We start from the raw sequence: 24,428 nt of genomic DNA, 5'->3' as shown, positions 1-24,428 counted from the left end.
CCGTGACTACAGGGAAGGCAAGATGCCACCCTCTCTGCTCCTTTCTACTCCCCCCTGCTGAGATAAGTAAATGCAAACTACTTTTGCACTTTGAACTTTGTTTGAAGCAATTGAAGGAAGATGAGGAGAAAAGAAGAAAGTAGGAGGAGGAATGAGAAACTGGGATATTTTAAAGTGGAGCAAGGTAAGACTGTCCTTACCAAAATTAGGACAGTTTGACGGTCAACACTTCCCGACATAATATTCCAAGCTTTTCCCGGACCTCCAGTTAAAGTGGAAAAACTGGGAATATTTCTAGATTCCCAAACAAGCATGCTACAGACTCCTGCCAACAGCACCAGTCCATCACTCCACCTGACCACTAGCATGACTCAACTAGGTTTTAAACCCCTTTCCAGCCCATGCATCTTCTCCTTCCACTCCTGATTATAACTGGGATGCTATAGAGAGAAACAGTCCCTTAAACATGTAGTTTCCTGCCATGTAGGATTTTCAAGCTGAAAAACTATAGAGGGGTTTCCCCACTTCTTTCTACTCACCAATGGGGTAGGTGTCTTCTCCACATCCAAAATCAATTTTCCTATATTGCCTCTGTCATGGATTCTTTGCATTGCTTCCTTCACCTATAAAGGAACACAGGCTTATGTTACATCGTTTGTTTTGAGATGCAAAAACAACAATACACACTTCCCTTGGAATGCTAGTACATTTCAAGTGGCAGATTTAAAAAATAACATGCAAACAGCAGAGGTCGCCCCTTCATGTATATTCAAGGATGTGGATCTCACATCCGCGCATTGGGAGAGGCGACTGTATAGATCATAAGGTCTGGATTAGTTCTCTTAAGCCTTTATTTAGTTGATAGTTGTTGTTAGCTATATTATAATTGCTTGTTATATTATTTATTTTCCCTGTGTGATATAATCAAATAATTTTGATTATAAAGTCGAGTATGGTAAATGCAGGTTAAGGGAGGGAAGCCTGAATCGGGTCTGTGCCCAATGCAGGGTTTTGGCCCTGCTTCACGTAAACAAGACACACTGAGCCCAAGGCAAATTTTGGGTGAATCACTCATGTAGACAAGACCACAGATTATGATTTTGTTATCCTTCCCCTCCAGCCTTTTCCCCTTTTCCCCAACATATTTGGCCACTTGCTCTCTGGCTCAGCCAAATGAAAGATTGTTGAGACTGTCCCCAGCCTAATACCCAATTTCATTTAGATTTTCTCTAAAGGCACACAGTCATTAGTGGCTAACTGAAACAATTTCCCAGCCCAGTATTATAGTGAGAGTAAATGTTTAAAGAGTGCCAACCAAATTGGGGAACAATGATGCTAATAGGCTCTTGTATCATTTCTCCGTTTGGAAAGTATGGCTCTCTCGTGACTCATTTAGATGCCTGGTTATGATTGGGAGACATCCTTCTTCCCAATGTTGGTTTGGAGTTCCACAAGTGACTGTGAGTAGAATCCTCGTCAGATATCACTGCTCAACATGGCAGGGTCAGAATATAGTAAAAGGGCTGGTGCACAACCGGGCAAACAGGCCCAGTGTGCCTGGTCTCTTGCTCCATTTGCAGATTTGTGTGCCCTGTTCTTGCTAGATTCCTAAAGAGAGCTAAGGGTGGGGTTTTTCTTCATGATATCAGCACCGTGGGGGGAAAACTAGGCTCAAAAGAGAGAACGTGCATTTGGGGGATGAAGGAGCCTTTTTGCTGTGAGCTAGATTTCTTATCAGACATTGATCAGAACAGAGACTGCAATCAATAAATCAGAAGAAGATTAGGAATGGGAAGGGCTGCTATGAAAGAACAAGAAAAGATCCTGAAGAGTAAAGATATATAAATGAACACTACAATTAGAATCATCCAAGCCATTGTATTCCCCAGCACCATGTTTGGACATGAGAGCTGGACAGTGCAGAAATGAGACAGAAAGAAAATGAACTCATTTGAGATGTTGTGCTGTAGAAGAGAGCTGAGGATATTGTGGATGGGCAAAAAGACAAACAATTGGGTCCCTGAGAGATCAAGCCCGAACTCTCCCTGGAAGCCAAGATGTCTAAACGGGCTGTTATAGTTTGACCATATCATGGGAAAACATGACTTATTATAGAAAACAATGATGCTGAGGAAGCTAGAAAGAGCGGAAGACCATATACTGTACCAGATGGATAGACTCAATAAGAGAGACCATGGGCCTGGGTCTTCAAGATCTGAGCAGAGAGGTAGAGGATGGGAGGCTGGCTATGTCTCATTCACAGGGTCACCATGAGTCAAGACCAACTTGAAGGCAGCCAAGAACAATAGATTTCTGAAAGTGAAGCTCCCATAGCTAAGTGTTTCCATCACACACTAAAAATTATTTTCTCTGAAGGTTTCAATGGCATCAGTTTCCATGGAAGTGTTCTTGTGACTGCAGGCTCATTTTACTGTTTAATTCATTATATGAGAAAAAGCATATTCCTTCAAATAACTAGAGAGGACCAGCAATGGGCATGAGATGCTTGTCTCCATTCTTGCTGTAGTGCTGCCTAGGTATATCAGAGGCATGGGACTCACTTTGATACTACACCTGAATGAGAATGATTGAAGACTGTTTCACACATTTCTGTCCCCATAAGAGGGTGGTTTTGGTGGTTAGTTCAGTGTATGCACCTCAGCCAGGTTATCTGCAACACTTGCCCTTCGGTCATCATGCGCAGACTCTGCTGAGATGTTCCACTAATCTTGATGGATTGTGAACAGCCTTTTCCAGTAATACCATTTGGGCATCTCTGGTGGGCAAGTTTAAGCTACTGTAGTCAGCACTGGTCAGAAAATGAGAAGGAATATATTTCCCTCCTCTAACTAATTCCTCTCCTTATCTGCTTTACTCCAGTGCTGCTAACTCTAAGGAATGAGCAGCGAAATCACATTGCTGCAAATTACAGGGATAAGATCTCCATGGTTACAGGTCATGTGGGCTTACCAGCGCAAGCTTTTAGCGTCAAAGTTACTTTGGCAACGCAAGCAGCACAGGCGACTGAACCCGTTCTTGCCCAGATTGAAAGGATCAGCCTAAAAAATCTAAAAAAAAGTTGCCTGTTTTGCATTCAGAAGTTCACTGCCTCTTGGCACTTATCCATCTATAACAAATATCAGGCACCATGGGGAGTAGCTTCCCATCACATTCTGGGTGCTTATGAAACATGGGAAGGGGACCAAGGTCACATCTGTTAGCTACTGTATTCTCCAAGGCTGACATGCCTGCTGGCCACTCTTGTACTTTTGAGATGCATGGAGAGGAGCCCTTCACACCTGTGATATAAACATGCCAGGCTCCTCCGTACAAAATCCTGCTCACTATGATGATATAGTGGGTGAGTAATATGCTTTTCCAAATACTGAAGGACTGCAGTGCCTATCACTTCAAGTCAATGGTAAGGGACAACGAATGGAAGTAGCAGCTCCACAGTGTCTACACATCCTGCAACATTTTGCAGGGGAAAACTGAGACACATGTGGCCACGAAACATCAGAGTGTGGTCAAGATGGCAAAGGGTATTAATGAGGAAGAATGCATGAGCTAGGACAGGCTGCTGCAGTTTGCTTTTGTCTGAGTCTGGGAAGGACAAGGTTCTTACCATCCTCTCCTCTCCAAACTGCTGAGTTAATTGAATGCAAACTCCTTTTGAACATTGAACTCAGTTTCAAACAACTGAAGTAAGCTGAAGACAAAGGGAGAACCTGGGACATTTTAGAAGCAACTGCAAATGTGGGACGGCAGAGGATTAATTGGGAAAGTCCATGCTAAACTGGGATATTTGGAGAATACACTATATGTGTGTTGGATCCCTGTGTAATTTAAAAATGCATGCAGGATTAAGGTTCTGAAACGGCTACTAATAGATGCAAAATGAATGAATACAAAATAGAAAAAGTGCTTTAGCAGTATGTAACCCCGCAGCAAGTAGGTGATATAGCCAATGCTTACAGCCCACCAGAGCTATCTTGCTATCTGGGGTAAATGACAAGATATTGTCCCTTCCCACTCCACATGCCAAAGATGACTGACTGGAGTGGCAGGTGAATCTTCTTTGGCACTGACTATGATACAGAGGACTTCTTGCACAGAGGCCTCTCCTCTGACATCTGCTGCCTTCCAGCATCTGCCACCAAAAGTGACTGTCTCACTCTGCCTTATGTTAGAGCCAATCATGGCAATGATTCAGAGGTGGGAACTTTGAAATCTGAGATGCTACAAGCATGCCCCTATTTCTGTGTGTTTAATGCTGGAGCACACAGGTACGTGCGGTGAGTAAAATCTTTTGTAGAGGGAAATTATTTCCTTCCCCCATGTCTTTTCTGTCTCTCTCTTTCCCCTCCGCCTCTCTCTTGTAGGTTGTATGCCTGAAGCAGGGACCTTTTCCTTTTTCAACATTTTATACTTTGGCTATTCATCATTTATTTATTTCAACTCTAGACAAGTATGATTCTCATCTGGACACAGAGGAAAGTTGCAACCATGCATATCTTACTGAAGTAAAATTGAGCTGCTAATAAATCAGATCAACAGCATTATTGAAACATATTATATTAAAAGCATTGCTTACAAGGATTGCTTAAATGCTAAAACAGTTACCTGACTGGTGAACTTGGCTTTTTATGTATGCTAGCTCATCTTGACAAGATTCTTGAGCTGTAGATTAGTATGACTTTGGTGGAAATAGCATGTGATGGACATGGATTTTTCCCTCCCAGAAATTCATTCCATGCATTCATAGAGAAGTCAGAGTCCTATGTTTCTTTCACACAAGGACACATGATGGCCATACAGTGACAATGTTGAAGAGGCTATGCATATTCATTTAAGCTAGAGAAGGGGGGTACCATGTAGCCCTCTAGATGTCTACTATTCCAATTTGGCAGTCTCTTTGTAGCCAGTCCATAAGGTAGTAAAAAGTAACAAATAATTGACGGCATATGTTCCTATGTCATTCTGTGCCGGATTCGACCACATAGGTTTGAGTGAGTGGTCCCAATGCATATTTGAATTCCTATGAATCCCAAAGTATAGAGCTGAGGCGGAAAAGAATTTGCTCCATGGTTTTATTATTTGGAATTCATATTTTGGCAGAGCTACACCGGGACTTGTCCTCATAATTTTTTAAACAAGAAAATAATGAAGCAAATGCATCCCTAAGAGGACTCTAGCTCCAGCTGTCTGGCATAAAAGGCAATTAGTAAACAGCATAGAGGAAATGATTGTTGATGACTCTGGGATGGGGAAAAATGTCATTACTGTTTTTACAGAATCGTGGCGGAAGAAAACCCCAGGAGGCAGACAGCCAAACACACAGCCCTGCTGTAAAATATTCTTGCTTCATATTGTTTCATGCACAGAATCCACCACCACCACTCCCCTATGAAATCTGCAGTCATCACATTAAGGTGTTAAGAAGTGTATTAAGAAACATGATACCTATTTAACTTCTTACCATCCCACTGTTGCAATGGAGGCAGAGCGCGCACGGTTAAAACCTTGAGATGTTTTGAGTAGCAGGACAATATGCACCACCCACCTGCACCCTCAGGCTTCCATGTTGCCTCCAAGTTTGCCTGCAATTTTTGCAGTAGTTGTTATGTGAGGGTGAATGGATTTTCCCAACAGTAGTATGTTGGTGTGAACTATCACTGGGGGAAAACGAAGCATTTTGTCTGGATTCTGAATGGACAATTAGAATCCTTTACAGATGACTTGGTACAGACGATATAGGAGTTATACAGACGGGTGGCTAAATGCCACCCTTTTTTGTCCCAGATCCACGCCATGGCAACCGCATGCCACGGCCTCCAGAGGGACCAAAAAGAAGCCCAGAAAAGGGGCTTCTTTTTGCATCCTGGGAGGGGTGCCATAGGTGTGCCGGCATGCCATGACAATGCCCCTTCTGTGCTGTGCCATTTGGGTGCTGCATCTGGTGTGCGTCATCATGGCGTGCACTGTGTGGACAGGTACGTACTGAAATGGCACCTGGGTGGCATGGTAAGGGCTTCAAGCTTGCAGACACTCAGCCCTCACTGCGCGTATAGGCCAGCACAAAGTGCCAGTCTGTACAACCACATACTCTCTAACATTTCAATGATGATAAGTAGTTAAACAACATCAGAATGTGATCCAGTTAGCAAAGATTATCCATGAGAAGGAATACACAAGCTAGGAGGGGTTGTAGCAGTTTGCTTTTGCCTGAGCTTACTGGGTAGGACAGGATTCTTCTGCGTCTTCCTTTTCTTTTCTCTTCCTTCTACTGAATTAATTGGCTGCAAACTACTTCCCTGCTCTTTCACACGCTTTGCTCTCGCTATCCAGGCCTCCTTTGCTTTCACTGCAATATAAACTGATTGACCGTGGTGATTTGTTTATAGGCCCCTATGATATACTGGTATCAGATGTAGCCTCATATTGCCAACAACAAAATCACAAAGGTCATCATAATAAATGTGCCCTAGGGCAGTGAGGTCAAAGAATTAAAAAGGGTTTGGCAATGGCCAAAAATAGCAAGCTAAAGACAAACAGAATGTTTTACATGACTGGAAAAGCACGACTCTTTGGCACGATGGCTCATTTGCTTGGTAATTAGCTCAGCTGAATAGACTAATATTGAGATGAGCATAAAGTTGCCATATGGTTTTGCCCAAATTATCATCCTGCCCACTTATGCTTATCTGGACCATTAACTGGAGGAGATAGATATTTCCTCAGAGGAAGTAGACTGAAGTCTAGGAAAGCTCATGCTGCCAATTTCTTTCTTTCAGTTAGTCTCAAAGGTACTACAAGATCTCTCTATGTACTCAGTCTACATCTCTGAATTGATAAGTGGGTGCTAGTCCAGAGGATGGTGACTGAGATGGTGAAAGGACTAGAAACTAAGTACTATAAAGGACAGGTGAGGGAGCTGAGTATGTCCAGCCTGGAGAAGAGAAGACTCAGGGGTTATATGATAGGCATGTCATATAGAAGATGGAGTGAGCATGTTTTCTGCTGCTCCCCAGGACAGGATCCAAATAAGTCAACTTAAATTACAAGAAAGGAGAGTCTCACTAAACAAAAGGAAGAGCCTCCAAATGGCAAGGACTGTCAAATGGCGGAACAGGTATCTTGGAAGGCAGTGAACTCTCCTTTTCTGGGTTAGATGCTGGTGGATTACCTACATTGACAGGGAATTGGACTAAATCTCCTCTGGTGTCTTTCCATAAATATTTCCAGTTTTTAATATCCCAGGAAATTAAGGGTTGTGGATGAGCAGCAGACATTAAAATGTGCATTGAAACAAGTCATTTGGGGGAATGGATGCTGGGAGCTCGGGACACGTCCTCTTACTTGTTTTTCAAAGATTTCCCCACTTCAGTCTGGCTGCTGTTCAAAATTTGTCACATGTAGCCATGGGTATTTAGGAAAGCAACCTTGCCAGACTGTTACGATGGCACCATCTCCTCTGAAGTCTGATTTCATTTGCTGTGACCCACAGCTTATAATTGTTAATTGACATTGACACTTGAAGCAGAATGCACTGACAGTACCCCCATCTTTCCCAGTCTCTGCAGACAATTGGCTCCTCGTGGAAATGCTAAAGTTTGCCTACAATGCTGGAGTTGGGTTGGTTGGTTTCCAGCCTGCAAGTCTTAGTTGAGTGATTTTATTCCCTTTGCCAAAGGTTTTCTAAAAGCAACCACTTTCCACTGATGGGCTGTTCAGACTGCTGCCTTCTGTTTGCTTTGATCTACTATGAATGAAGTTTACTTGATTACATCAGACAATGTTGTACAGAGAGGGAGATGTCACCGATCTACCATCTGAACCCATTATACGACTTTGAACATCCAATATTTACTTAATAGAGGCATCAGAACCGGCAGGATGTTAAATATTGTCAAGGCAAATGACAAAACAGAAAGCCAACACACCATGGGCTCTTTTCCCTTCTGTAATCTTATTTGCATGACAAAGGAAATGTCATCATAGAAATAATATTGGGAGTAACAGAGGAACACATTTCATTAGTTTAGCTGTTCACCTCTGGAAAAGAAATGCCTCCACCAACAGACCTGTTTTTTCGGTTTTTAACATTTGGCCGGAGGGTATGAAGTTTATCATAATAAAACAACCAATATACTGAGTTAATAACCATCCTATCAAAACTAATAACAGTAGGTATAGTTAATCCTCTCCTCACTGAAAGAACTGGATTGTTTCTTTTCATTGGATGGATATATTTGGAGGCATCATATGATGCATATGAGAGTTGTACGATATATCATATGAGATATTACATACATTCTGCCAGCTGTCACAGACATACCAAGCAAGCAGCTTGGAACTGCCATGACATGAACCTTAAGCAAATACTAGGACTTGGACACAACGATTCAGACACAAAGAGGACATAAAGAAACTTGAGCGGCAAGGATGCAACACCAGCAATAGAAGCTCTGTAGCCAGTTTTCAGTAGCAAATGTGCATCTGACAGTCACTATCACACAGCTTTTACAAACTGTGGTGGTATTGCTTCTATCCCAGCCTCTGTCTTCTACACAACAGCCTCCTTCTCCACAGCCTCCTTCTGCACAACAACCACCATTACACCACACTCAAATCCAGAGGTGGAGCAACAGCAATCAATTCATGCCACTTAGTGAATAATCATCATCACCATCACCATCACCATCACCATCACCATCACCATCACCATCACCATCACCATCACCATCACCATCATCATCATCATCATCATCATCATCATCATCATCATCCCATCTACAAACAACTGATCTTTTAGGTGGTACAAGACTCCTTATTTTTTATCTGACTAAAACTGCCATTCCTCTGAGTATTTTTGGCACCACAGTGATGCTTAAGTGTCTTTCAACAAGTGTGAGTAACACATTCATTCTTGAACTGGTTGCTTCACTGCCTCCTTCAGTGATTGTGGATATGCCTTGTTGCTTTATGAAAGAATAATTTGCTGGGCTCCGACTTAGTTAAGGAAACTTATCTATGCAATGTTTCTTGACTTGAAGCCCCCTTTCCCAGCACACTTTACGAGCCAGTGGTGGATTAGGTGAACGGAGTCCATCCAACTGGTGTCTGGGGCACAAGGCAGAGGATTTACATAAATTAACAGACTATGTAGTCTTACTGAATACAGATTAGGTATGGATCTGTAATTTGAGGTTACAAATCTCTAATTGCAATACTGAATACCAGCCATTATCTATTTGCACAGCCAAAGTTGGCTTTGGATAATCATATGGTATCTGCTTTGGTCATTAAGACCTGAATGTATTATTAAATTAAAGGACAGAACACATAGATTCTGCTACTGTCTCTGAAACCTTTCTAGTCTGGGTTGTGCATTGTTTTATTGACCACTAAATCTATATTTGCTCATGATTCTAATTTTTATGGTTGATCTCCATCCTGCTTTATTGTGAAGACAATACTGTATTTAAATAATTCAAAATGAAGGCTATTGATTCATTTATTCCTACGAAGCCTCTGCTTTTCTAGCCAAAACTGTTAAGCATACCAATGGAAATTTGAACTGAATGCAAATGACACTGAACATATTCTCCCCAAACCACAGGATCATTATATTCTTGACAATTCCAAGCCTGAATGTGCTTTGGAAATTCTCCATCATGAACAGTGAGTAGGATTCGTAAATGAGCTAGACTACAGTCTTGAACAGATTATATTTGCACATATCTCAGTCGAATGTCAGAATGACAGGATAGTTTGCTGCCAAATGTTAAATGAAATGTTTCCAAACAAATAAAAGAACGTTGTCATTTAAGACTTCCAGGATAGCATGGCCTTCTGCTATTTGCACATATAAAATGAGAATTAGACCCCAGCTGTTAATCGCCATTTGGACACTACTGTACCTCTTCACACTGTCCCTGCACAATGCTTACAAAACTGAGAAGAAATGTGTTTCAAATTCTCTCTATTCAAAGATAAGTCTAATTTATTTCATTGGAGTTGCAACTCATACTTACGAAACAACCCTGAGTTCAGGTCCGATGCTGAAAATCCATTATTCCATCCAACGTTAGACTGAAATGGCTGATTCACTGTCCATTTGGATGGGGCATCTACAGTAAATTATTGGTTGGGATGGGGCCGACTAATATTGGGTTACTAGGGAAGTACTTACATTCACCATTGATACAGACTTGAGTCGATTGACTCTGGTCAAAAACACATTGTAGAAATCATCCAGTTTGAGACTGCTCTGACTCAGTTGTAGGGGAATCCTGGGAATAGTAGTTTGTTGTGGCACTAGAGGTCTCTGGCAGAGAAGGCTAAATGTCTCAGTGCTCAGAATTCCCTAGCATTGAGCTAGGGCAGTCCCATTATACCTGTGCATGTTTCTTTTAATGGTTGAGGCACCTCTGTTCAGAATGACCCTCACACTCTTTACCTACTGATCCACTGCTGTATTTCTGCAGCTGGCTACAGGAGGAAAAAGGATCCCAGTCATAATATGTTATCCAAATATTTAACAGACTTGCTCCAAGGCTGCCCTGTAAAAACTGGTTACAACGAGAAAGAAAAAAGGCAGCCTCCCTACCTCTTCCAGTGCCCAGAGTGAATCCACTCGTGGTTTGATCTTGTTCTCATTGTACAGTTTTATGAGTTTGTCCACTATGTTATGTATCAGCCCACTCCGGTTTTGTTTGAAAAGCAGGTTTAAGAGAGAAAATCCAGCCATAATTTTGTTTTCTTCATACAGCTTGATGGGGTTCACTTTCTCCACTTGCCACCACTGCAGGCAAACAAACGGCAACGAGAATAGAACCAATATAAGTTATATAAATAAGTATTGTTTTAAAATAAAATAAAACCCTAACTTCATATAAACCACAACACATATACCACAGCCAGTTTGCTGTGGTATATGAGGAAACCAAGAAAAGGAAGCCAAGAGGAAGAAAGAGTAACTGGGATATTTTCAAAGGAGCTGAGAAAGTGGGACAGTTTGAGGTTGTCCCTGTCAAACTGGGACAGTTGAGGAATATCCTGGTCCTCAGTCGAAATTGGCAACCTCCAAAAATGACAGGAATTAATTTGAAAAGTAAAATAATAATAATAATAATAATAATAATAATAATATGTATTTGTATAAATAAATATTTATTTGTAAAAAATTCCAGCATGTCTTTTGCAGCTTGGATAAATCCCTGTCCATTTTTTTAGATTGCAACTCCAAATCTCCTAGAAAGCTTGGAGATTCTGGGAACTGTAGTCCACAAAAGCAACATTTCCAAGCCTTGCTACGCACTGACTACTTTGTTCTCCGGCTTGTGAGATGGTTATTGTACAGCAGAAGTGAAAAAGAAGGAAGAGATGGGCAAACACAGAGAGGGCTGGGAGCCTGGCAAACAGCAAGACATGTATGTATAAGCTGTGTATAAGAGAGCCAGAAGATCTTTGCACTTACCGATTTTGCAAAGCTGAAGAAACTTTTCGTTTCCCCAGTAACCATGTTTGATGAGCCTGGAAAAATAAAAAAGCAAAGAAAGAGAATCCATGAATGTAGAAACTGCTCATTACAGACACCAGACCTGTGCCTAAGAGTGCATCTTTAGTCAAAATCTTCAAAGAACACCCCCATTCTCTACACCAAAAAAGGCTTATCAAAGACATATTAAGATGGAATTGCCCATTCTATTTGATGCTGCTGTTCCCATTCAGAAACCTGGTTGCACTCCCAATTATGTTTTCAGAACAATTACGGGCCAAATATCTCCTCCAAGTGCCTTCCAATTTCAATCATGCCAAGTGGCTCCCTGAGACGTGCAGGACATGCTGCCCCAAATCTTGGTACTTTTGCAGTCCTCACTGCTCCCAATTGGCTGGGGAAAACTCACAGTGGTGCAGTGGCAGGGAAAACAAAAAGGACCATCTTGCTGTCCTATACCATCTAGATGGGTAGGAAAAATACATATTGAGAGGGCTTTGTGGTGCAAGGGACACTTGGGCATCCTACTGTACCACAGACAGAGACATTGAGGTCATTTCAGGTGTAACTGCAGCCACAAAATTGGTAGTAGCCATTGGTTTTGGATGGGTGCAGGAAATGGTGAAGTCCAATAACCCCTTAGTTCAGAAATCCAGCAGTAAAACTCAGAATACCTTTACTCAGCAACTAACCAGAGACGTTGTTATCAGAGTTATCAAAGCATAACTGAAGCACATAAAATTTCAGATCTTTGTCGGGCTACCTCCACATTCATTACAAAAGCAAAACATTATTTTCTTTCCTCTTCTTTCCCCTGCCAGCATTCCCAATGGCTCTTCTGGAGATAGTCTCAACTCTTCCATTAAGCACAAAGGAATATGGTCAACAGTTTCCAGCAATTAACACCCCACTGTATATCCCATCATCCCCCTCAATGCTGCATTACATATAAATACCAATAAATAGTGAGTAAGCAAAGCTATACCCTTCTACATTAACATTACAGACCATGGCAGGCAAGCTGAATGATGCGGCTCCTGATACTGGGAAGAGATCGTCCATAAGGCTCCCAATTCAATGTGGCTTACATCCACACATGAGAGCCAGCTTTTATGGGCTCTTCTATTGAAATCTAGTTAATCTTTGTCTATCACCTTTCCTATCCAAAGATAGATTTCCTGATACAATGAGTGCAAGTTTCTCTTTTTAACTTTACAAGAGCATCCGGAATATTTTCTCCTGTTGTCTACCACGCTGCATTCTGCTTCATATAGATACCAAAAACAAGCATTCATTTTATTTTTTTTATTTTTAAAGGATTTCTTTAGCGTCTCAAGAAGATGGAATTAAGAGACAAAATGTTTCCATCTTCAATTATTCAAAGGGGTGCCATATAGATGCTGGGAGACAATGTTCTCTCTTGCTTCGCATGATCTGGTTTATGCAACTGCTTCAGAAGTGATTGAGAGTAAACGTTTGCAAGAATGTCCTGATGGTATAAGCTGTTTAGCCATGGAGCAGATTTACTTTCAGTTCTCTTTCATTAAATGTTTTTAAACCCAAGCTGGGTGGCCATCTATCAGGGTGCTGTAACAATGGATTCCTTGAACCGGCAGGCAGTTTGAGGTCCCTTCCAACTTGAGGGATCTGTAACTAACCAACTTCACAAGCAATCACCCTGGCATTGTCTGTGGATTGTTTTTGCAGAACTCTTTGAAGGGGAAACCCTGGCATTTGGAGAGTCAACCTTCTCAGAGGCCTTTTGCTTGCCAGTTCCCAGGAGCTGGTGTGTGTCAAGATGGTAAATATCAGCAAAAGTGGGAAGGGTAGTCAAGAAGAGAGGGAACTGGATTCTTTAACAACATGTCAGGTCTCTGGCCTGTAGTCTATAAAAGCCAAATTGCCTTCTGAAAGATCTTTTCAGACATGATGGGGAGAGGGGTTTGCCGTTTTACTGCCAAGATAATCTCCTGCACATAGAGTGAGGAGAATTGGGCTGAAAGCCCAAATACTTGTCTAGCTGCCTGGCAGGGCATAAGACTGTTTTCTTACCAAAAGGCTCTTTGTGAAGTGGGTGATGTGAAATCCCTGGGAAAGAAAGTTCTTGAAGGTGGATGGGAGACGTAACCAATGATGGGATAATCAGGTTCTCTGTGAGATGTTCTGGTACCTTGGACAGAGACCCTGATTATCCCATCATTGGTTACTTCACAAAAGAAACATTTCCCTTATGCATTTCTCTCCTCCCCATTTAATCTCTTTTTCTCCCTCTATTCTTGGCCTGTTGGGGTCAGGCCAAGGCTATGAGATTGCTCTAGTGAGAAGTAAGCCTGGGACTAAGGGCTACCAATCTAGGATTCAGAAGAGAAGACTGAGAGGTGACCCTGGAGTTGCTTCTAAAAGTAGGGTCTGAGCTGATCGTTGGAGGGCAGTAGGAAGAAGAAATTGCTCAGTGTTTATGGATACCAATAATCACCTAACTGGACTGGCTACCCAAAGCTGGTTGTTGTTTGAGCAGTTTAGGTTTTCTCTGTTAACTTACTTTTACTTACCATATAAAATGTAAGTCCCAAGTGGCTTGAGAAGACTGAGACCTTTGCCTGTATTTTCTCCACAAAGACAATCCAGGACGATGTCTACACCATCTGGCGAGATTCTGAAATGGGAGAGACAGACAGGTTTTGCAGTAAGAGGCTTGCCATCTTTAACCCTATGGACTCCTGCAGATTCTCACAGGAGTAAGGAGCAACAATGGAAATAGAAACAGAATACAGTCTGGAAGTGGGACTCTGTGGTTCAAACACTCACCACCACAACCTATTTCTAATGGCAGATATAAATATGGTGAGATTCATGTAAGCATGACCAATCCAAATTGTGGTGTCTCCTTCTTCTGAGGTTTTTAAACAGAGGCTAGATGACCATCTGTCGGGAGTATTTTGTTTGTGTCTTCCCACATGGTAGAGGTTTGGACTGGATGATCCTTATGCTCTCTTCCAATTCTATAATTCTATGAAATGTTTTTACCATTTGCTACAGCTTTTACACTTGCAGCATTATGGCTGAAGATTATTGGCTCTTCTCCAAGTTGGATACATTATGTATGGATATGGAAGACACCATCTGTGTGGCATGTCAAATCTTAAATATCCATTCAATAGAAAAATGACTAGCACTGATACTGATTTCTCAAATCTATCTAAACTAAATTTTATGCCTGGCATCTTGTTAGTGACATACATGTCCAGAAGTCATGCTACACATGCAGGGTGAATTTTGAGTCATGATGTAGCAGACATATCTTGCTGAAAGTGGCAGAAACAGAGTTTCACATACAGCAACATTGTGCATTGTGGTTGTGTTTTTAAAATGTTGTGGTCATTGTGCCAATGTTCATTATCATCATAAATCATTGACCTGGCTGCAATCTGTGGCTAGGATGGGCCATTAGCAGAAGAGGTGGGCAAGAGCTCCTGGGAGCAGCATAACCCCCTTTGAATGTCAAAGTGCTATAAATCATCCCCTTCATTTTTGGATGGAAATGGCCACTGGTCCCTCTGGGTGATGCAACAGGGCATTTTGCCCCATTTTCACTCTCCCCCTCATTTAAGCTTACTGGGGCAATTTCTCCAAGGGTAGAATTATCCAGAGGTTTCTTCCCTGGTTCCAAAATTGTTGTGTCATGTGTAGAAGAGTATTGGGGGATATGTGACTCCTGCTCACACTCTTCACGTCCAGCACTAGCATAACACTAGTATAAGAGCATTTAAAGATCTGGTCAGAATTCTTATACAGATAGGTTCTTCAATTGTGTTCTGTGTTATAGTTCAACCAGAATAATCTGATCATGTATTGGAGACAGCTACCTCGGCCCTACATCCAGCACTTATAAAGTTTAAGAGATAAGCCTCAGATCTAAGAATAGAGATAAAGCATTCAGATTTGGGCATTCCTTGATTGAAATATGTAGATAAAGTATGATGTACAGCAGGATTGGGCAACTGTGTCCTCCAGGAGACCTTGGAGGGCAGCATCCCCTTGCCACATCAGCTCCTGCTGATGTCTTTTGTGTCCTGAGGTTGGGCACTTGATCACAGATTGCACATAGATCAGGCCAATTAAGCCCACAACAGGACAATTAAGAAAAGCAAATCAGGAAGGCTGAAAGTCCACCTCCGCTGTAGATTGTACGGGTAAGCAAGGAGAGAGGAAAGCTATATACAATCATTTATTGGTATTAAAATTTTGCAGGACCGGATGAGAACAGAGGCCAGCGTAGGAAATAGAAATTAAGGGCTTTTTTACACAGAAAGAAAGGAAGGCTGTAAATAAGAAGAGTGGAAAACGCCAGCAAATTAAATGCAGATATGGTTGGAACAACACATGAGTTAAAATGAGATGGACTCTGCTGAGGGTTTACATGGTCCCTTTGCTCCAGATCGGAAGAAGACCCTGGGTAGCGTAATGGGTAATGTAAATGGTAGGCTTGGGTCACTCTCTGTATTTCACACAACCTTCCTTCACAGGATTGTTGTGAAAATAAAACAACAGAATCCAGCAATGGATCCATGAGCAAATAAGAGAATGAATGGGTGAAAGGTAACGTCATTGCCATTGCCATCATTACACTGGAAGCAGACCTAGAAGGCAGTGTCAATGTGTCCAAGTAGGGCCAGACCTTGGTGTCGGTCTTGGTGATCTTAGGGGAGTTGGGGCTGGGAGAAAGGAAAGCAAGGGCCCATGGGTTAGATGTATTATATGCAGGTGTTCCACTGTGGGTAAGATGAAATTTGTTTCTGGAAAAATTATGACCAGATGCATTGAAGGAAGGATGCATGCACAATATATTTCTCCCTCCTTCTGTCTAGCTCTCTCTCACACAAATATATGGTCTGTATTTCCAAATACACATCTCATTTGCATGCACGCACACACACGCGCACACGGGTTTGGCCCATGCTTTGAAAAGACTTGGGTGTATTTTTAATTCTTTTAAATATAATATTAATGGTGTTTAAGAATAGTGTTATGGGGGGGGGGGGGGTTAGGGGGAAGTGCATGCAGAGTCCTAAAGGCTCCTTAGAGCACAGGTTGGGTACCACTGCACTAAAAGTTAAATTAATAATTAAATTAATATCCAAAGGCCTAGAACTCCATCTGGATGCATCTCTTAGAACTATAATCTAGCCCTGGCAAGTCATTTTAGAGTGGATATTTGGGAGGCTGGGCTAGTTTCTTGCTTTATAGAGGCTAACCCTCTACGTATATGAATGACTGTCAGAGGACAGTGTTTGAAAGATACCACTAGCAAATGAGAGCTGGTAGTCATATTTGAATGAGTCTTCAGTGAGAAGCTGGGCTAATTGAAGTCTATGAGATGCTGGACGATTGGATACCATTCTTTTGAGACGAGTCACTCAAAGACTTTTTAAGGATGGAGATTCAGGAGACCAGATTTCAGAACAAATTTGCTTTCCCTCCCCCTCTCCAAAATGGTGGTTTCCTGATATTGCAACTCCTCATAGGAACAAAACCTTTTAAATTCTGGCCTTAGGTCAGATCTGACGGTGCTCTGCAATTATACAACTACTCACATCACTGGCCCTAGTAATTCTTAAAAAATAATAATCCTCTTCATGGCATCCTTTAATTAAACAATTTAGAAAACCATTGGTGCAGTTGTCAGGGATAATTGTTCTCTAGGGAGTCCGAAAGGCGTAAGGTTTGGTGAACAAGTCTGCGTGAGCCGCATTTATCTCATGACAATGATAATGTCTGAAATTGGCTAATAGCAATTAGAGTCACAACAGAGGCTCAACTTTGTGGCCTGGATGATGCATTTTTTAATTCTCTCCCTTGTTCCCCCAGAAACCAGGTTGCTTTAGGTGAGTCAAGCAGAAACATATAAAATATTACAATAACATCTGAGTTGCTCTTTACTTCTTTAAAAAAAAATTAAGGAGCATAAATCAGGGACACCTTTGCAAGATTAAATGTAGAAGCCACAATATTCTAAAACAGAAACCCCATATGACATTAAAACCCACAAGATTTATCCCCAAAACAGATCCTTCCAGAGATGGATGGTAAACATCACTAGTATTGCAGAAGTTAATAGAAGGATACCAGGTTTCATAAGAGGAATTGTCTACCTGATTATTTCTAGGTTCTCTAATGCATGCTGTCAGGTTTTTCCACCATCACTAGATATACTCCAGAGTTTATGTAACCAGTGAGAGACTGTGGAGACTTCATAGTCTTTCCAAAATTTGGCTATAACCATCCTACTTGCTAAGCACAAATAGGGTGCATCTGCCATCCTCTTGCTGTGGTCAATTTAAAATGGAGGCACCTCCATTTCTGGGAATGATGCAGTGCAATCCAAATCGATTCGGTAGCGTACTCAAACTACCAAAGATGAGGATCATTGTGGCTCTTAAAAAAAGAACTGCTAAAGGGTCCAGTACCAAATGCACTGGCTTAAGTGGGCTTTTCGACCACCACTCCCCAACTGCATCAATTCTGGTTGAAGCAAGTGTGAATGTCACGGAAACAAACTGGTTCCAAATTGGCTTATTTCTGTAATGTGAATGGTGTAATATGATAGATGAAAATCTGGAACACTCTTGAGAGAAAAAGTGACAAAGCGCACTGCCTCTTTATAGGATGAAGTCTGAGTGAAAACGTATTGTTTGGCTTGAAACAATTTCTGAAAAGAAAGGTGAGTCATCAAGCTTTTAGAAGAGAAACCTCATCAAAAGAGGCTATGATTAGCTTGCACTCCTTAGCAATTGCTTGACTTACAGGTAAAAGAGGAGTATGACTTGTACTGAGGTTGCTTCAACTGAGCAAGATGAAAGGTGTCAGAAAACTGAACCAATGCCTGTTAAAATGCAAGTTAAGTACCTCAGTTGGACATGCAGTCAGGCTTCTCCTTGTAATTTTCACAGGCTAAACTTGAACAGTGTGTATTATTTCTAGAAGGAATCTCAAAGTAAGGTACAAAGAGTTCTCCCTCTTTGTCATAAGTCTGCATTGCAAAATGTGAAGTTATTATATTTGCTGATGCAGGTTGAGTCTCCCTTATGTGAAATACTTGGGACCAGAAGTGTTTTGGATTTTGGATTATTATTATTCTTTGGGGGATTTTGGAATACCTGTATTTGTGTGTGTGTGTGTGTGTGTGTATACACACACAAATATATATACACACAAATATACATACGCACACATACACACACACACACATAATGAGCTATTTTGGAGACCGGACCCAAATCTAAACACAAAAGTCATTTATGTTTCATATACACCTGAAGGCTATGTATTTGCACATATATATTTTAAAATTTAAAAAATAATTTTGTGCATGAAACAAATATGTCACTATATCAGCCATGCATGAAAGAAGTTTTGGGTTTCTGAATATGTCGGATTTCAGAATTCTTGATAAGGGCGACTTAACCTATACTTTCTCCAACTGCATCTTTGATCAAGCATAGTTCCAGTTACCCATTTGCCTCTCCAGACATTTGCTGGGAATGATAGAAACCGTAGCCTAGTATATCTAGAAGAGCACAAAGTTGAGGAACTAAAAATCTTTGGCTGTGTACAAACCTACCTTTCAAACACTTCAGTATTATAAACTTACTCCAACTATCATTGTGTAAAAACCCACATCAGAGGAGAATGAAAATAATACTCTGCAAACGACATAGATTGTCATCACTGTGTTAGTTTTTAAAGTCATCAAATAATTAAAGTAAGTGAAACAAGCAATGAATCCACTTACTTTTTAACCTCCTGGACGTAATCTGCATTTCGATCAAAGAGGTGAGTTACAGAGTCTTTGATTGCCTCGTGCTTGAAGGAGGAAGCTGTTCCAAAGACAGTAACATTGGGGACTGTTGAACAGAGCTGGGCAACAGCTTGTCCCTGCAAAGACATCAAGCGGGTCAAGCAAAGCAAGGCTACCATCTGATTTTTAGTTCATTCATCCTTTATTTGAAGCACCCAGCAAAGGTTCAAGGAGAGAAAGAGAGAGGGACAGGGAAAGAGAACACCAGGTGGTCGTCTGATCCATCTGATCTGTCCCCAACAGGGCCTTCTACCACTCATTGCCCTATGAGAAGGATCCTGGAGAACCTTCCCTATGTTGATACTGTTCGTTGTTGTTAATTGCCAAAGAATTGGCTTCACTTATGGTGACCCTATGAGCGACAAACCTCTAAGTCATTCTGTTATTAACAGCCCTGCTCAGGTCTTGCAAACTTGGGGCCATGGCTTCCTCGACTGAGTCTCTCCATCTAGAAAGAGGTACTCCTCTTTTTCTACTGCTAAGCATTATTGTCTTTTCTGAGTCATGTAATCTCAAAATATGGCCAAACTACCCTTACTTCTAGTGGCAAACCATCTCTGAATATTTCTTACTTAAGTAAAATCCTATTATTTTCATGGGGTTGTCATAAATGGACAGGCAACCAGAAGCTGTGTGCACACACATACATATATACAATCACAGCTGCACCTTGGATTTAGTGTTGCTCATCCACTTAACTAGATAAAGCAACCTGCATAACAGAAAAATGGGATATAGTTTTTGGAGGGTGAAATCTGTGCCACTTTTAACAATGGAACTCTGTTCTATTACCACTTCCATTATAATCAGCAATATGGCATTGCACAGTAAGGAATGGCTGCACAGAACAGATTACAATCTAAGCGGGCAACTGAACACGTAGCAAGAGAAAGAAACCATTGTTAAAAATGAGTCCACCCCCTGCATACAATAAGACTCAAATTATGTGCTATGGTCATAAATGTGCATTGTGGATGAAGTGTATTCAACAGAATATGTTTATTAGACTGTAAAAGCTGCGTACAATTTGGTCTAATATGGTTCTTTTCTTTTTAAAGGAAAATATTTTGGGCAGATCCCCCTTCAACAGATATACAGTGTGACCCCCAGATCTGTAGGATGGGTACCCACAGTTTCACTTAATCAAATCTGAAAAACTATGTTCTCCTTAAGCATTTTCTATGTCCTCCAGCGTGATTCTATGGTATGCTTCCACCAGAGGTTGACCATAGAGTCTCATTGGAGGGCTTAGAATCCAAAGTGCCATTCACTGACTGCATGTAGCCCCAAGTCTCCCAACTTCCACCAATTCCTACACTCCTCTTTTTTTCTATCCCTGAAACATGGTCACAAAAGCCAGAGTGCCACAGTGTTTTGAGTCTTGGACTACAGCTCTGTAGACAGGGTTTGAATCCCTGCTCAGCCATGGAAACTCACTGGGTGACCTTGTTCAAGTCACACTCTCTCAGCCTCAGAGGAAGGCACAGGCAACCCCCTCCCAAACAAATCTTGCCAAGAAAACCCCGTGACAGGTTCACTTTAGGGCTGCTGTAAATCAGAAATGACTTGAAAGCACACAACAATAACCACAACACCTGGTGCTGGTGCTCAACCTCCCTGCAGGTGTGCCACCATCGCAGGCACCTTTGGTGAAGTCACGGAGAGAACCTTCTTGGTGGCTGCTCTCAGGTGGTGGAACTCCCTGCCACTGGGTGCTCACTTTACCCTTTCTCTCCTTTCCTTCCTCTGGCAGGTAAAGACTTGTTTTCTGCTGCTCCAGACACCAATACATGGAGCAACAGATGCAAATTGGAGGAAAAGAGATTCCATCTCAGTATTAGGAAGCACTTCCTGACAGTAAGAGCTGTTCAGCAGTGGAACACATTTACTGGGAGTGTGACAAACAAATGGCTCCTAGAGCAGATCAAGCCAGAAATCGCTATGGAAGGTGACAAAACTGAGGCTGTTGTACTTCAGATGTATCTTGAGAAGGGAGGACTCATTGGGAAAAACAGTAATGCTGGGAAAGGCGCAGGAAGTAGAAAGAGAGGAAGGCTGCAGATGGATGGACTCTACTAGGGAAGTCATAGGTATGAATTTGCAGGAATTAAGTAGAGCAGTGGAGGACAGGGAGTCTTGGAGATGTCTCATCTATAGGGTCGCCATGGGTCAAAATCCACTCGATGATAGTTAACAACAAATGTTCTTCTACACTTAATTCTGCTTCTATATTTATTTAGTATGACCTTACTGGAATACATTAACACAGGAGGGCTGGAGTGACCTGTAATTCTCCAGATGTCCTGAACTAAAACTCCCACTTCCTTGCCATTGACTATGTTGGGGTGTGCCAAAATGTCCGAAGGCCAAAGTCTCCTCACTCCTACTTAAACAATGAAACTGGACTTTGCATTGATGGGAATAAAACAAGGGCACTGTTCTAGTCCCATAGGGCCCCCATTGTTTCTCTGATGGTTCAGAGGAATGTTCATGACATTTAGGAACAAACTGGGCAATTTTTCTTTTCCTCCTGTCAGGCCTTAATAGTTCTCTGAATACTTTACTAAGGGAGTCCCGAAACTTCTCATCAGAAGGCATTTTGAATGTCTGTTCTCCTTCATTATTCATAAGGAACTTGATGGGTCATAATTGATTTGGTCCATGCTTTAGCTTTTATTCTTGCCATGTTTTAATATATGGAGAACTAGGATGAAAGCCTCCAGGCACTTCATTCACTCTGACGTCTTGCTGGAAAGTCCAACTGAAGATTTACCGCACAGATATAGAAAGAAGATGGATTTTCAGTATACCTCCTTCAGAATCAGTGTGATCTGATTCGACCTGGCTGTAGTAGTTGTCATTCCTCTAACATCTATATGCCAATTACAAAGCCTTTTTGGTCAGAGGACTGGCAAACCAGAGACCAGATTTGACTACTGAGCTTCCTGTGGCTGGTAATTTCCTAATTCCTTTAGTTGCTCCAGTTTGGAAGAGGAAGCAAACAGGAAGCATGCATGATCTGCAGCAATTCTGGTTTATTGTTTCATGCAGGCATGGCTTTTCAGTCATTTTCTAAACCATTATCTAGTTTGTTGGCAACTGTGACAGTTTCCTAGGGTACAGGAGGCTGCCAGACTATTCCACATCATACAGTTTTGCCAATCTTAGAATCATGGTATGACCCCATCCAGTCCAATCCCCTGCCATGCAGGAACTCACAATCAAAACACATCCAACAGATGGCCATCCAACCTCTGTTTAAAGACGTCCAAAGAAGGAGACCCCACTAACTCCAAGGGAGTATGTTCCACTGTCAAACAGCTGTTACTATCAGGAAGTTCCTCCTAAATTTAGGTGGAGTCTCTTTCCCTGTAGCTTGAATCCATTGCTTCCTAGTCCTGTGAGCTACAGAAAACAAGCTTGCTCCATCCCCAATATGACATCCCTTCAAATATTTAAACAAGGCTATCATACCACCTCTTAACCTTCTCTTCTCCAGGGTAAATCTGCAGTGCAAAATGTCCTCTAGAGCCCCTTTGAAAGCTTTTGAAAAAACAATTCTGTTGGTGGCAGAAGTGAGAGTTACAAAAGAAGCACCAAGGGCCACATGCAAGCCTTAATCAATTTGGATTTCAGTTTCATTGGGGCAATAATATGTCCTTTCCCTCCTCATGTTAACCAGTGAAAAGTACCATGTATTCAATCAATCAATAGTATGGGGTCACTAAAAACAATATGTCCATAGTATCCCTGCATCCTGCTGGATTTCCCTCGCAACCATATTTTTTCTGCAGCTCCATGTTATTTTAACATTCTACGCTTGGGATTTTGGAATTAATATTCAACAAGAATGAAACAGACCTCCTCTGTACTGTACCGAACTGTAATAAGATTATAAATTCCAGTCCTTTACTGCAATGGCCCAGGAGGGGTCATACATCTTAAACATGATTATCTGGAGCTAAAGAGATTTTCTACTGAGATGATTTTATTCTTGTTAGGCAGGTTGCAGCCTGCATGGTCAGAGTTTTGGCAGACAATAATGATTCCCCCCGTGCTACAACTTCCATTCTTCTTTCTAAAGAATGCCACAACAATGGATAGCATTTGATTTTACTGAGGAATGCAAACCTTCCAACATTTTTGCAGATGAAAACAAGGACACATGTGAAGAAGCAACATCAGAATGCAATAATGGCCATAGCTATTAATCAGGAAGAATGCCCAAACTAGGAGATGCTCTAGCAGTTTCTTTTTCCTAAACTTACTGGGAAGGATTTTCTTTTCTTTTCCTATTGCTGAATTAATTGAGTGCTAACTACTTACGTACTTTGAGTAAGTAAGGAAAGGCCAAAGGAGCAAAGGGAGATGAGGAGGCAGAACCTGGAAGATGTTAAAAGCAGCTGAACAAGTGGGACAAGAGAAGATTAATCACAACTGTCCCTGCAAAATCATGACAGTTGTATGAAATGGAAACCATGCTTAATCAAATGTTATATAAAAGTTCTTCTCCTGTTTGTACACAGGCAAAAATTTCAAACTCTTTCAAACCTTCTTGACATGTTGGGACATTAAGGTGACACTGGTATTTAAACAAGTGTGACAAAACGTAGAATTCCTTGAAGGACAAAAGTAGAATGAAAGCCAACTTACCACTCCACCCCCGGCTGAGTGAACTAGCACCGACATGCCTTCTCGCAGGTTGGCAACTTCAAAGAGCATCATGTACGCCGTTACAAAGTTCATAGGGAAGGCAGCAGCTTCTGAGAAGCTCATGTCGTCGGGGATTTTGTACACAAATTCGAGCGGTGTGCACACAACTTCTGCCCAGGCGTTGTAGTTGACAAAAGCCATGACTCTGTCTCCAATCTGAAGTCAGTGGAAAAAAACATAGTCAAAGAAGTGGCATTTCAGCACAGCAGCTACAGAGGAATCAAAAATTACAAACCGGTTTCACACAGGTATTCTTGCTATTGGGTGTCTGCAACATGATGCAATGGGTTGGATGCATGGATTTGCCATGACACTGGAGAAAGAGTATTTCCATGTGCCTATAGCCAGCATTGG

The 24,428-nt window shown here is 41.6% G+C and overlaps 1 protein-coding gene across 1 annotated transcript in view; it reads right to left on the bottom strand.

The window, feature by feature from the left end:
* Nucleotides 1–24,428, bottom strand: part of LOC149305987 (putative NADPH-dependent quinone oxidoreductase VAT1L) — a 42,127-nt gene that overhangs the window by 5,128 nt on the left and 12,571 nt on the right. The window contains exons 3-8 of the mRNA XM_089539915.1: nt 24,015–24,230; nt 19,296–19,438; nt 14,056–14,159; nt 11,483–11,538; nt 10,613–10,807; nt 540–623 (exon numbers count right to left, since the gene is read on the bottom strand). Of these exons, the coding sequence (XP_089396041.1) occupies nt 540–623; nt 10,613–10,807; nt 11,483–11,538; nt 14,056–14,159; nt 19,296–19,438; nt 24,015–24,230 (798 nt within the window). The remainder of the gene's footprint in view (nt 1–539; nt 624–10,612; nt 10,808–11,482; nt 11,539–14,055; nt 14,160–19,295; nt 19,439–24,014; nt 24,231–24,428) is intronic.

Source organism: Sceloporus occidentalis, unplaced genomic scaffold (assembly GCF_023333645.1).
Source record: "Sceloporus occidentalis isolate IW3139 unplaced genomic scaffold, rSceOcc1.0.p SCAF_10, whole genome shotgun sequence".
Lineage (NCBI taxonomy): Eukaryota > Metazoa > Chordata > Lepidosauria > Squamata > Phrynosomatidae > Sceloporus > Sceloporus occidentalis.
Note: the sequence above shows the minus strand (reverse complement) of the source record. Positions and strands in the feature narration are given on the sequence as shown.